This window comes from Solea senegalensis, linkage group LG17 (genome assembly GCF_019176455.1).
Source record: "Solea senegalensis isolate Sse05_10M linkage group LG17, IFAPA_SoseM_1, whole genome shotgun sequence".
Lineage (NCBI taxonomy): Eukaryota > Metazoa > Chordata > Actinopteri > Pleuronectiformes > Soleidae > Solea > Solea senegalensis.
In genome coordinates, this window is record NC_058037.1 from 3,426,045 (window position 1) to 3,438,768 (window position 12,724).

Genomic DNA, 12,724 nt, shown 5'->3' on the forward strand with positions numbered 1-12,724 from the left:
TGTAGGAGGAATGGAGCCACTGCTTGAGTCCAAGTCCAAGCAAGTTCTAAAAGTCAGGACTTGAGTCTAGCTTCAGTCTGAGTCCTGAACACAAAACACTGGCTCCTACAACTGCCATTGAGGTGGTAAATAAAAGTATTAATGAATGTTTTCCAGATCCTTCATCCTCTGTGCTTGTAAATGCCCACACAGGATTTCTGTTATCTGCACCATCAGCTTTATCTCATTCTAAGATGTGATGACACCGTGTTGTTCAGTCCCCTGACCTTAGAACAGCAGACCAAAAAAAAAAGAGAAAAACATCTACAGAACCGACCAGAAGCCCAAACCACACAAGGCACGTAACTGGAAACGAGAACTGGAAAAAAACACAAAAGTACATCAACGATCAGCGACAGTCGTATCATCTATGAGTTAATAATGAGGAAATCTCACTCACACAATCAATGTTTTTGCTATTTACTACAGAATGCAAAATTGTGGAGTTCTTTAATGAGGGAGTATTGGTCTATATATTTGCACCAGGCAATGGACCAAAATGCATACTATTACTGATATTAATTCAGTTCAATTCAATCCTATTTTACTTGTATAGCGCCAAATAATATACCTCATCTGAAGGCACTGTACAAAGACAACAACAAGGAGAGGAGAGAGAACCAACAATTCACACAACAAGCAAACACTAGGCATCAGTGTTATATTATATAAGCATTATCATTATTATTATTTATATTATATCCATGTGGGCTGAATATGGGTTACATTTGGGCTGACAATATGGGTCCCAAGCAGTTTTGTGTCGGCATCCATACTGTCGGCCCGAATTCAGCCCACATGGACATTAGATTACATTTATACTGGTGCTGCTGTGGATGTTTTCTGCTTCTGTGGACCAATATCAGTAAAGATGTTACCTTAGCATACAGTGTACGGACTATTGTTAAAGATGTGGTAGGCAGAATATGTTCCACTTTACTGATCAATAATTCTTAAATAATCTATCAGCATGATGTAAATCGAGTGATGTGAGAGAACTGGACTTCTGGCTTCTGAAAATCTGGCCCACGACGGGTGACTTTGATCCAACAGAGGGCAAGTCAGAGAGAAAGCAGAGGCTCCTGTTGGCTGTTTGTCTTCAAGTGCTCTGCATACAGGTTCCCTCAATGGGAAGATAACTACTCAACAACTGTCTTCAATGCAAAGAAACCTTTCTTCTTCTTTCGGCTTCTCCCTTGAGGGGTCACCACAGCTGATCATCTGTCTCCATCTTGACCTCCTGTGTTACACCAGCTGTCCCTCACAACATCGATGAACCTTCTCGGTGGTCTTCCTCTTTCCCTCCTGTCCTGGCAGCTCCATCTTCAGCATCGTGTGTCCAGTATTATCACTGTGCCTCCAATATGCTCATTTCTAATCCTGTCCATCCTGCTCACTCCCTACGACAATCTCAGCATCTTCCGCTCTTCCACCTCCAGCTCCATCTCCTGTCTTTTAGACAGTGCCACTGTCTCCAGGCCGTATATCATGCTTTAAAAGGAACATGCCACAGGTTTGCTTTTGTAGCTTTCTTTATTACAGCAGTTCAAGGAGACAAGCGTTATCACAGGTACAGATTCCAGATACAACTTTTACATTTCATATATGACGTGTATTATTCTGATTTTGTTTCACAGCAGGGATCTGCCATTTTTCTTTCTTTTTTTCTTGTCATCCCAGCTCCAAATGTTGAATCTGGTTTCACGAGTCACAAGAAAACAAGGGTAATATGTGGTTCGATATAATGTTCAGCGGTAAAACAGAAAGTATCTCACCTCCAATTCCTAAAATCCTCCATGACCTCACTCCTTTGGTTTAATGGGCACTTCTGTTTTAATCAGTGACGATATGTCTGTGGACAAAGACATGATCATGTCTGTTTCCTGACTTGCTTCATATTTTTTAAATGTTTAATATACACAATTAAGGCGTTTTACAAACCCTCAAAGTCGATGAAGATGATGAGGTCATCATTCTTGAGGTAATTACGTCGCCGGAGGTCAAAGTGCTTGACAAAGTTCCTCCAGCCCCATGATGGACCTCTGTAGCAATCACAGGATGGGTCAAACTTCCCCACCTTAGAGGGATTGTCCCACATTAAATGTCCATCCTGTGCTGAGAGACAGAGAAGGACATGGTTGGTTCAGGTCAACAACATAGACACACGGTACAACAACAGCACGCAATTAAGGACCTTGACAGTCTAAAACAGGCCTAAAACAGGCCTTCTCAAGGTTCTCCAGTTTTCTCCCACAGTTCCAAAACATGCAGAGGTTAATTGGACTGTATGGAGTGCACGAATGGTTGTTTGTCTCGAAACGTTGGCCCAACGTTGGACTGGCAACCTGTCCAGGGTGTACCCCCACATTTTGCCCTATGTCAGCTGAGATTTGCACTGTGAGCTCATTTGGAGGATAAAGTGGTGGATAATGAATGGAAGGGAGTCTAAAATGCCTCCCTGACACATCATGGTATTCCTGACTAGAGAGGACGTAGAATGTTTTCTAGAATGCTAAATGTTTTTCTTAAATTTCTCTGAGATGTTGTCTCTAGTGTATCTATTCTTCCTGCTACTAATAAAATATATTAAAGTTCGTAAGACAGACGACTATATGCATCTTCTTCAGGACTTCTTCAGCACTTGGAGGTAGCATCAGGTTGTGTACATGCCTGTCTTGATGTTGCCTCAGTTCTCCTTGGCCACATAATAATATGATATAATAATATAAAATAAAAATATAATTATATATTTTATATAAATAAAATATTTTTTTATATATATATATAATTTTATATAATATATAAAATATATATATTTAATATATATAAATAAAAATAAAATATTATAAAAATATAATAATATAATAATAAATAAACTCCTCCGTTTTGCGGTCTGATAATGCAAAGTCATCTTGTCCAGGGGTGTTTCACAAAATCTTGGGGGTCCCAGGAAATAAGGGATGCATAGAGCACCATAACAAACCAACTCAAAGCAAAGTATAGGCAGTGATGAAGACTGAAGATTTAATGGGATTCTCAAAATGAGTTTTGCTGTAGACTAATGTAGACGAGGTGATAAAAGATAAGAAGAACTTACTCTTTCTCATGTCGGTTGTGAGGCTGCGAGCGGTGGACATCCTCAGCTTAATGTCAGGGTCTTGGTCCATCACCACCAACGTGGCCTGTCTGTTAACAGCTGGCCACTGCATCACCACGTCATTCTCGCCGCTGGCCAGGTGGAAGTACAGCCCAGCGTAGTTCCCCGTGTAATCAGAGTAGGACGACTGAGGAATGACGCTGATACCGTAACCGTAGCCTTCAGGGCTGTAGAAGCGAGGACTGTGAAGCTCTGTGTTATTAGCCATGAAACTGGAGAAGTTCTGGATTCTCCACACAGCGTTGGGGCAGCGCGTCTCCGTCAGGCTGATGTCGTCGAGGTAGATGCCACCGGTGGACGCCGAGGGGTCAGCGCGCATGGCCTGGAAAGCATAGCGGAATTTGACACCTATCTCCATTGGGACGTGGGCGATCTTCCATGTGTGGTCAGAATCCGCTGGGGAACACAGACAGAAACAAGGTGACAAATACTCCTAGGGGAGGTAAGAGTCATATTTAGAGATTTAGATTCACATGTAAATCACATGATCTGAGAAAGAACAGTGTGTCACAGTAGGACTTGACCAATCACAGGGCAAGTCAAGTCGAGGCGAGCTATGATAGAAGATAATGGTCAAGATAAAATGTGGTGGATAGTGATTAGCATAGTTTAGCTTAGCTCAAATAAATGGCTGCCTTAATGCAAATGCAGGACATGTAATTAAACACGCCTGCTTCATTAGTCCATACCTTGGAAGGTGTGTATTTTCTTCATTTTACGGACTGTGCCTGTGCCGTCATCCATCTTGACCCAGATCACCAGCTTGTCCTTGGGGTTTCCAGTCATCTTGTAGAAGAACTGCAGACACTGGAGCTTTCTCTTGGGGTAGAGGATGCGGGATTCCAGCAGAGCAGACTCCTGTGGCCTCCCCGTCTTTGTATTGAAGTACATAAAGTAGCCACTGTCTATAAAATCAAAGTAAAACAAGTGGGCAGACTTTTTTTTATTAAAACTGTGCTTGAGATTTATTTATTTATTTTTTTTTTTTTTTTAAAGAAATGCTATGTAGCTCTGACCTCTGCATTTCCCCAGGAGTGTGTGATCCTCGTCACCGACTGTGCTCTTCACATGAGACCAGTCTGCATCATCATGGGAAGCCTGGATCATCCCACAAATGCTGGCATACTCAAAGGCACACTGGTCCAGCAGCGTGAGGGGCCCGGCTGAGGTGAGGGATTCAGGCAGTCAAATGAAAAGTCTCTTCATTGTCTAATAAACTTAAGAAATCTCACACATTCACTCTGTAACGTACAGCAGTTGTACATGCGGTTGAGCCTCAGGGTGTCCATCTTGCTGAAGTCCAGGTACTGGCCAATGATGTTGTTGAACTCTGGGATTTTGGTGGTGATGGTGGGAATGGATTCGTTCTTATTAAAGGAGAAGGGCCTGTAATGCATGATGGACTCATAGTCGTACGCCGTGTTTTGATCGGTGATAAAGTCGTCGTTGTATTTGTTGAAGTTGTGTTGAAGTCCTGCGGGGGATGAATTTCAAGATCCTTCAATTATTGCCGCCACAGAAAAGTTATATCTACATTCATTTCGAAACGTTAGAACAATGGAACATGACATCATGGAACCATACCCGGAGTCACCTGATCGAGCCAGATGTCAACATAGTCGTCCCTGTCTGTGCGAGACTGCTCATGGTAAAATCCCACAGCGTGCAGGAGCTCGTGCTCTATCACTGCCTTGTGGTCACAGCCTGACCCCAGGGACAGAATCTGACCATTCTGTTGGTCACCAACGCTGGAGAAACACCTAGGACAAAATACATTTAAAGGCAACATTTCAGTGGAACACCTTTACATCAAAATACAACGTAAAGAGTTTCAATTCCTGTTGCCAGTAGGTGGCGCTCTTATAAAATATGTGTAGTTTAGGCCACATTGGAAATTGTACAGTATATAAGAAAGGACAATGGTTTTTAAGGTCTTGGTGATCACTTAAAGCTGCTTTACACACATTCACCCTTTCACTCACACATTTATGTGCAGCACATTTTCTATCACACGTCTTTCGTACCCATTCACACAGGAGCAACGTGGGCATGAGTGCACTAATGGCACGTTTCCACTAGCAATAGTACTTTATTTTAGTATCTGCTCTGGTGAGGTTTCATGTGAGCTGAGGGGACGACGCCACCAGACTGCCGGCCACTGATTGGTCAGAGTGCCGTCACAGGAAGAGACGTCCGACACAAAAATCAAGCCGAACAATGCCGAACTGTAGCTCAGTTAAAGATACTTAAACATCCTAAAAATGTGGGTCCAACAAATCTCCAACAATTACCAGGGAAATGTCTAAAATCTCAATATATAACAGAGGAGTCTGGTGTATTTAGCGACTGTCAAATGTTTTTAATGAACTGATTCTAATGATTCAGTTACACTGAAAACACTGAAAACTGCTTTACAAGTCACTAGTCACTCGTTTGTGTGTCGTGTGTAAACGAAGTCACTGCACTTTCATGGAGCCGTGCAGTGATGACTCCGCCCACTTTGAGTAGATACTTATTTGTAGTGGACCACTACACATTAAACACTAAACCGTGCCGAGTCGAGCAGGGACCATAGGTGGAAAAGGGGCTTTAGTTGGACAAGCATTTTAACATGTTAAAGAAATCTAGATTTAAAAAGAGGTAATGTGTATTACCTGCTACAAAGGTAATACACAGGAATTTAAACTTTCCCGATGTTTTAAAATGTTTCTTCACTGAGAACTGAGGTTACAGTGCTGTATCTAATGTTTGAAACCGTGAGTAAATAGTTCAGACACTACTCCCTGGGCTACTTTGTTGACAGGATCATTTGCATTTGCTCTGAACTGCGTGGCCATTGTTTTCAATTCAGTGGATTAGGATGGATTTAAATGAATAGCAGCCAAGCACTTTGAACCTGAACGCATGACTAAAACTGATTTCAATAGACAGAGTCAACACAAGTAAGAAAAGCGGGTTATGTGGTTACGTTTTTAGCCTTTGTTGAATTTTTTTTTGTCTATTCTAAATGTGTATATTCAGCATCTGAGCAGCAACTTGCACAAGAGCTCTATTGCACATGTACCAAACACAAAGTCGTACACTTTTATTCGCGGGATAATATAGCGTGTCTTTACTGCTCCTCCACTGACACACTTATCAGTACCACACATCAAGTTACTTCACCTGTAAAAGAAATAAACAGATGAAATGTGGACTTTGAAAACACAGAGCCGGAATCAGAGGGGGGGTAAAAGGGATGCTCAGCCCCTCGTTTTCTATTCAGCTTTATACGTCTAGTAAAAGCGAATGATTTGCATAGATACAAAAGACGACAGGCCTGTACGTACCGTTCTAGTGAAATACAGCACAGAAAATCCTGTAAGACGGACAAAAATACTGCTGATTTCAATGGAAAACCTTTCAGAAATGATTTACCACATACATACACTTAAAACAAAAAATCTAGAGTCGTACCCCCCTCTCTTCTCAAACTTGATATAGGTCTTCTCTCCCTCATAAGGCTTGAAGTCGATGCAAGACTTGAGGCGATACATTTCAAAAGCCTGGTGGACGCAGCCCTTGGCATTCAGATCTGAGGAATGAGAGAATTAGACAGTGTTCTGTCATGAAATGACACATACAAGCTTTCCAACACTCTGAATTATATCCGGTGAATTAAAAAAAACTTACCCAAATCATCACCCAGAATGTAAGGGATTGGAAATTTCCATCTGTAGCTTTTGTCAACCAGAGCATTCCTTCCTTCCTGCAGCATAAATTACTTCTTAAATTGTGATCATAAAAAAGGTCATTAAATGAAACACAAAATCAAAACCAATAAAATAAACGATCAAATGCCAGTTTTGTTATCTCACATTTATATTGCGCTTTGGTTACACAAGAGCAAATGGTACGACTGTGCCAACAGACCATAACTTTGGTTAGATACACGTACAACAATTACAATAAAGGAGTAATTCACAATATTTTTTGTAAAGGAACTTACTGGAAGTAAAATGTCCCCTTCAAACAGGTTGGCATCTGAACCTAGAGCACGGTTCCAAAAAGTGGTCAACCTCAATCACAAGTACAGTTATTCCTCATTTATTTATTTTTTTCGTGTGATTTATGTAAACACAACATTGCTGTGTTGATTTGTAAGTTATGATGGAATAAACAAAGTAAAGTGATGCGACTCACCCAGATTTAAGATGGGGTTCTCATCCTCGCCGTTCTCATATACCTCTGTTAAACAAACACAGATGTGGTTCAGTCTTTTCTCATAACTTTCTACATATTTACATTTAATCGTAGGCAGTTATTTCACATACCGTGCAAGCTTTGGTGAACTGGTATCTGCATGAAAGAAAACCAACATTCAAGTCATGTCAAGGTTAAGGTTTGTTTTAAGAAACTGTGCTCACTTCAAAAATTAACACGGAAACACTTACAGCATATGATGTGGCCAGAGCCACAAGTCCAAACAGCAAAATCTCTCGCTCCATCATTCTGACTGCTGAGTGGAGCAAAGCAGATGCTGCTGCCTTCGCTTAAACATGCACATTAACAAGCTACAGCCTTTGGCCCTTGCTGAAGTTTATACCAACCATAAAGAGTTACTAAAGGACTTTGACTCCAAATTGTTGCCGATTGGTGTGTGTGTTTGTTTTTTTCACACTACCTTGTGCTTGTTATCTGTCTTATTACCTGGTGTTCCTACATTATCAGATAGCAGCCATTTATTCAGAGCTTATCAGTGAGGAAATAACCATTTAAATGGCAGTAAACTTAAATTGTATGTCAAATTTCACATGCAAACATCACTGCACCTGTGGTGAGTCAAATAGTAGGCAAATAGTAGGTCAAATAATAGGCAATCATTCTTTTGAGAAAACACCACTAGATGGCGCCAAATACCCACTGTTCCTGTGTGAGCGCTACTTTGTATTTGTTCTCTGGCAAGGCACGTTTGGATAATTCAAACACACAGTACGTAGACTGGTAAATAGTAAGATGTGGTCAGTTAATTGTAATAATGGTTATTTACTGTCTATATCGGCAATATCGTTGAAACAATGATTAAAATAGAGCAATATCTTTGTCAGCAAGTCATACAAGGGCTGTTTTACGCCTTTACTAAGTAACAGCTAAAACTGTCAAGCTTAATATGATTTAGTGAACATTGCCCAATCTTAACAGTTCATTGACATGCAAAGACAAAAGACTACTGTGAATTTTAACGCCACTAAGGCTTTTACGGTAAAACGCCTGCGATCATGTGCATCAAAGCTGATTTGTCATCCGGTTTTCAAAATAAAACACTGAGAGCGCCGCGTCTGAGTGCACGTTTCAAAGCACATTTTGAATGGGAACAATAATGGAAATCCTCGCAGCTATTTTTTTAGATACATTATAACTGGACTTTGAGCAACTGTATAAAGAGAGTTATCTAGACGTTCTGAATAAGGATGAATAAGAATTCAAATAAAAAGTTGTACTTTTTATTTGAAAAAAACTATCGAAATAAAAACAAACCTAGACAATCTTGATCTTCCCTTTTCATTTGAAAGTACAGTACAGTAGCAATGAGAACTGCTTTTTCTAAATGTTTCATTTGTTTTCCAATTCAATGTGCGCTCAGAAGACAGCTTTTTATTTTGAAAGTCGGATGTCGATGTCCTTACAAGTCAGCTTGATTCACATCGCGCAGGCGTTTTTACCATAAAAGCCTTTGTAAGGAGGGCTTTGAAATTCAGCGTCAGATAGTTTGACCACGGAGAAACGGGTGTCAGATAACTTCACCGCAGTAAATTGTAAGTGTAAACTGACACTAAAGTTATATATTCATGCCTTACATTAATAAAGTATGCCATGTGGCTTTAATTGTAACGTATTATTGATATGCCACGCGTGACAACACTGTTGTAACCACTCTCAACGTTTGTCGTAGCTAACTAGCATATTAGCACGGTCTGCTAGTAAAGCCCGTTCCTCAGATAATAACGCCAGTTAGCATGTAAGCGTTTATATAATACACTTATAATGTTATGCTGTACGTTTTGAATCAAGTTCAGCTGATAGACGGAATAATATGGACTTAATACGTGGCGCGGCGTACATAATTGCGCTAAATAGGCACAGGCGCACAGACGAGGTGGCCGAGTGGTTAAGGCGATGGACTGCTAATCCATTGTGCTCTGCACGCGTGGGTTCGAATCCCATCCTCGTCGAAAATTATTTTTTTCTGGATAATTTCTTTGATGTCTTTATTGACTTTAGTGACTTTCATTAACAGCTCTTTGTACGTTCATGATACAGAACAACTCATTTCTTTTTTTATTTTTGCAATGTTGCAAAAAGATTTACACCATTCATATTGTAATTAATATAAAAACAGCCCCACAGTATTCTGTTTAAGGCCTGCACAAAAACAATGATAATAATAATAATAATAACAGAAAACCTTAGTCTTTGCTTCATTCTCCTTGTTTTATTTCAAACAATCCTCGTCTGCTTGATAGCTTCCGTTGTGGTATCCATCTTTTCTGTTTGTGTGGTTATCGTCTGAGCATCTTGCTTCGCCTGTAGCTCCATAATGACTCCGATCCTGTCGAGCAGAGAGGTGGATCATCTCTCCACGTCCCTCCATGATGCCACCTGGGGTTTTGCTGCTTGGTTTCTGACCGAGACAAATTAACAAGTAAATATACATACTAAGAGTTAGCTGTTGTTTTGCTGATCAACTTTAATGGGAAACATCTGATGAAAATAAGCTGCTTGAAAAGTGGTAGAGCTACTATTGCCTTTGCAAAAGGATTTTCATTTGCATAGTAAGCTCATGCTCTGACTGGTTTGTCTGTTTGGGCTGTTGTAGAAACAGCCCAACTGGCAACATATCCGTGTAAAACCTCTCTATCTTAAAGCTATTGTACACTTTTACAAACATGCCTATACAATATCTGCCATAAACCCTCCTAAATGTTACGCACTGGACTTACAGAGACTGACATTTGATGATATAGTATTATATTTATTATTTGACAGTGCACTTGTTTTCCAGCATCTACTTTACCTTGTGATCACGCTGATATTGATCTACAGCGTACTGGTATTTGGCAGCATTCAGTCCAAGTGCACCAGCAAGTCTCTCTCCAAGGAAATCACAAGCTAATTTTGGACACAAAAGATGAAAACTCAATGAGATTCTTATACAGTTTAGCCCCAGTGTTTATTTATAGATCATTGAGTGCATTTGTCATATTACATACTCAGCAGTGAAATCCTCCCAACGAGAAAGGCCAGCTTTCTGAATGAGATCCTAGTCTGACAAAGAAAAAACAAAGACATGATGCAACTGCTGCTACAGGCTCATATACTGTAAGCTCAAAGTTGGACACAAATACAGGAAGTGTAGTAGTTGTCGGCGCTAAGTTTCACTTTATTTTCTCTCCAAAAACAGAAACTTTAACTTTTTCTTGTATATAGTATTTTCTGGTGCTAACTGCAAGCAGAAAGTCTACTTCCTGTTTACAGGAAGCACACACATGCTCAGTGTACAAACAAATCGAGACACACATGATAATATTTCACAGATTTCAAAATAAAAGTGTTGCTTTTCATATGGAATGAAGTTTACTTCACAATAAAAACATATATGTACCCAAAAATATACCCTGCCTTTCACCCCGTGTCAGCTGGGATTGGCACCCGCTCATGTGGAGGATAAAGTGGTAGACTAGAATGAATGAATGTATGTCAAAAACAGACAGAAATAAATCTAAAATAATATAAATAACATGTAAGCAAATAATAAATTGTCTATTATTAATGTAATAATAATTATACAGCTAACAAATGTATTATGTGTTATTCTGTCACTTGTCTCAGCCACATGTGTAGTGTTTAAAGGAAGAGGTCACAGGCCATGTTTTCATTAGAACATGATATCAAGTGGTGGGCCACACATGGCCCATGGGCCACAAGTTTGACACCTCTGATGTAGTTTGTCTTGGCTTCTAAACATCATTTTAAAATGAAAATGCATACGTGTGGAAGTACTTGAACAGTCTCTCACCTTCTCTGCGGTTTCCCTGAAAGGGGCCGTGCTTAAGGACTCCTCCTCTTCTTCCTCACTGTCCTCCTCCATGGTTTCACCGCTGGAGAAGTAGATGATCTTCTTCTCTTTGGACGACGCAGGTCCGGTGAACTCTGGTTCCTGGTTGCATGTTACCTGACAGATTTGACATAAAAATGTTATTTCAGCCCCATTAATCTTTTTCGAGCATGTTGTCATTTCAAAAACTATTCATGTGTTAGAATACATCAGACTCACAAACAGCTGCTGAGTGTTACTAAACACAACCTGAGCTGACATGTCTGTTTCTCTTCCTTCATTGTTGTAACACTTACTTCCTCCTGGTGGCTGCTGTCCATTCTTCAAACACTTAATCGTTTGGTGCTCCAGTGCGACAGTGAAGATTCTTTTGCTTCATGTCAAAAGTTGCACGGTATGTCCATCCATGCTGACTCAGCTATGTGGAGGGAAAAACAACTACAGGATACAGGATTAGTGGTGAAACCTGAGACTCCAGACACAGCAGTGCAAACCTTGTCACAGGCGGGCGGTTCAAGAGCTGCCACTGTCATGGAATCAGTTTCATTCTCGGACTAAAAGGGGGCTGGACTTGTAACACAGTGTAGAATGTGAAGGCTTATTGTCAAGTGAATTATTAATGAATGTTACACACACTTTAAAACCGCATCTAATGACTGTGTATATTGTACTCATAGTTGGGTAAACATGAGGGCAGTGACATAAAAAAACGTGTTAAATCAAAAGGAAAATATCAGGCTTTGAAAATGCTTATTCACATCAAAGGACATTAAATAATTAATACCACAGGAGCTAAACACAGTATGTACATGTGTACCGTTCTATTGTCTACTATTTACAGGGTGTGTTGATTTTATTGTAGACCAACTGCCAAAGTTCCAAACTACTGGGATTGCATCACAGTATTGATTTTGCGCATGCACACACACGCACACTTCAGCAATCATATAATCAACATCACAGCTCTCCCTGTCACAAATCTGTGTCCAAACACAAGCTGAGATAACAAACTGTTCCACAAAACTTTAATAAGCTATAATATATAATAGCACATATGTGTGTTAAAGATATTGTCAGTGTAATGCTGTAGGTGAAAAATATGTGTTAAAGTGTTCTTTATTCTGTCACTGAGCACCAATTGTCAGGCTGTTATAACATGCATAAAATTTAATGAAGATTTAATGAATTGACTAAACATCTGAAGTAGCAGCTTACTTTGCAAATTAAGAACAGCTCCTCCCACATACATCTGATGCATAAACCAACACAGAAAAAGGATTATACAGCAGTAAGTGATAGAGTGGAGAGACTTTGAAGAGTGTTTAAAACCTGTCCGGTACGTGAAGGCCACTGTGGTTCCCTGGTGCGCTTGGGAAAGGGAGGGGTGAGTGGACCAGTCCTCGGTTTGCTGCAGTCTCGCCGTTAGGTCACTA

The 12,724-nt window shown here is 40.2% G+C and overlaps 2 protein-coding genes and 1 non-coding gene across 3 annotated transcripts; 1 reads left to right on the forward strand and 2 right to left on the reverse strand.

Moving 5' to 3' along the window:
- Positions 1 to 1,553: 1,553 nt before the first annotated feature.
- Positions 1,554 to 7,759, reverse strand: mep1a.1 (meprin A, alpha (PABA peptide hydrolase), tandem duplicate 1). The gene is made up of 14 exons (XM_044048523.1): positions 7,630 to 7,759; positions 7,510 to 7,534; positions 7,379 to 7,423; positions 7,185 to 7,225; positions 6,869 to 6,944; positions 6,653 to 6,770; positions 4,781 to 4,956; positions 4,449 to 4,670; positions 4,213 to 4,359; positions 3,886 to 4,101; positions 3,137 to 3,592; positions 1,981 to 2,154; positions 1,815 to 1,891; positions 1,554 to 1,734 (listed from the first exon to the last, which is right to left on the reverse strand). The coding sequence occupies exons 1-13, from the start codon at positions 7,684 to 7,686 to the stop codon at positions 1,842 to 1,844; spliced, it is 1,803 nt and encodes a 600-aa protein (XP_043904458.1). The 5' UTR covers positions 7,687 to 7,759; the 3' UTR covers positions 1,554 to 1,734; positions 1,815 to 1,841.
- A 1,567-nt stretch (positions 7,760 to 9,326) lies between these two features.
- On the forward strand, positions 9,327 to 9,408 carry trnas-gcu. The gene has a single exon. It is a non-coding gene; the product is annotated as a tRNA-Ser (tRNA).
- Positions 9,409 to 9,648: 240 nt separating this feature from the next.
- LOC122784101 (protein FAM177A1) lies at positions 9,649 to 12,084 on the reverse strand. Its single transcript, XM_044049195.1, has 5 exons — positions 11,588 to 12,084; positions 11,253 to 11,408; positions 10,447 to 10,501; positions 10,251 to 10,345; positions 9,649 to 9,857 (listed from the first exon to the last, which is right to left on the reverse strand). Exons 1-5 carry the CDS (start codon positions 11,609 to 11,611, stop codon positions 9,669 to 9,671), a joined length of 519 nt encoding a protein of 172 aa, XP_043905130.1. The 5' UTR covers positions 11,612 to 12,084; the 3' UTR covers positions 9,649 to 9,668.
- Positions 12,085 to 12,724: the final 640 nt, after the last annotated feature.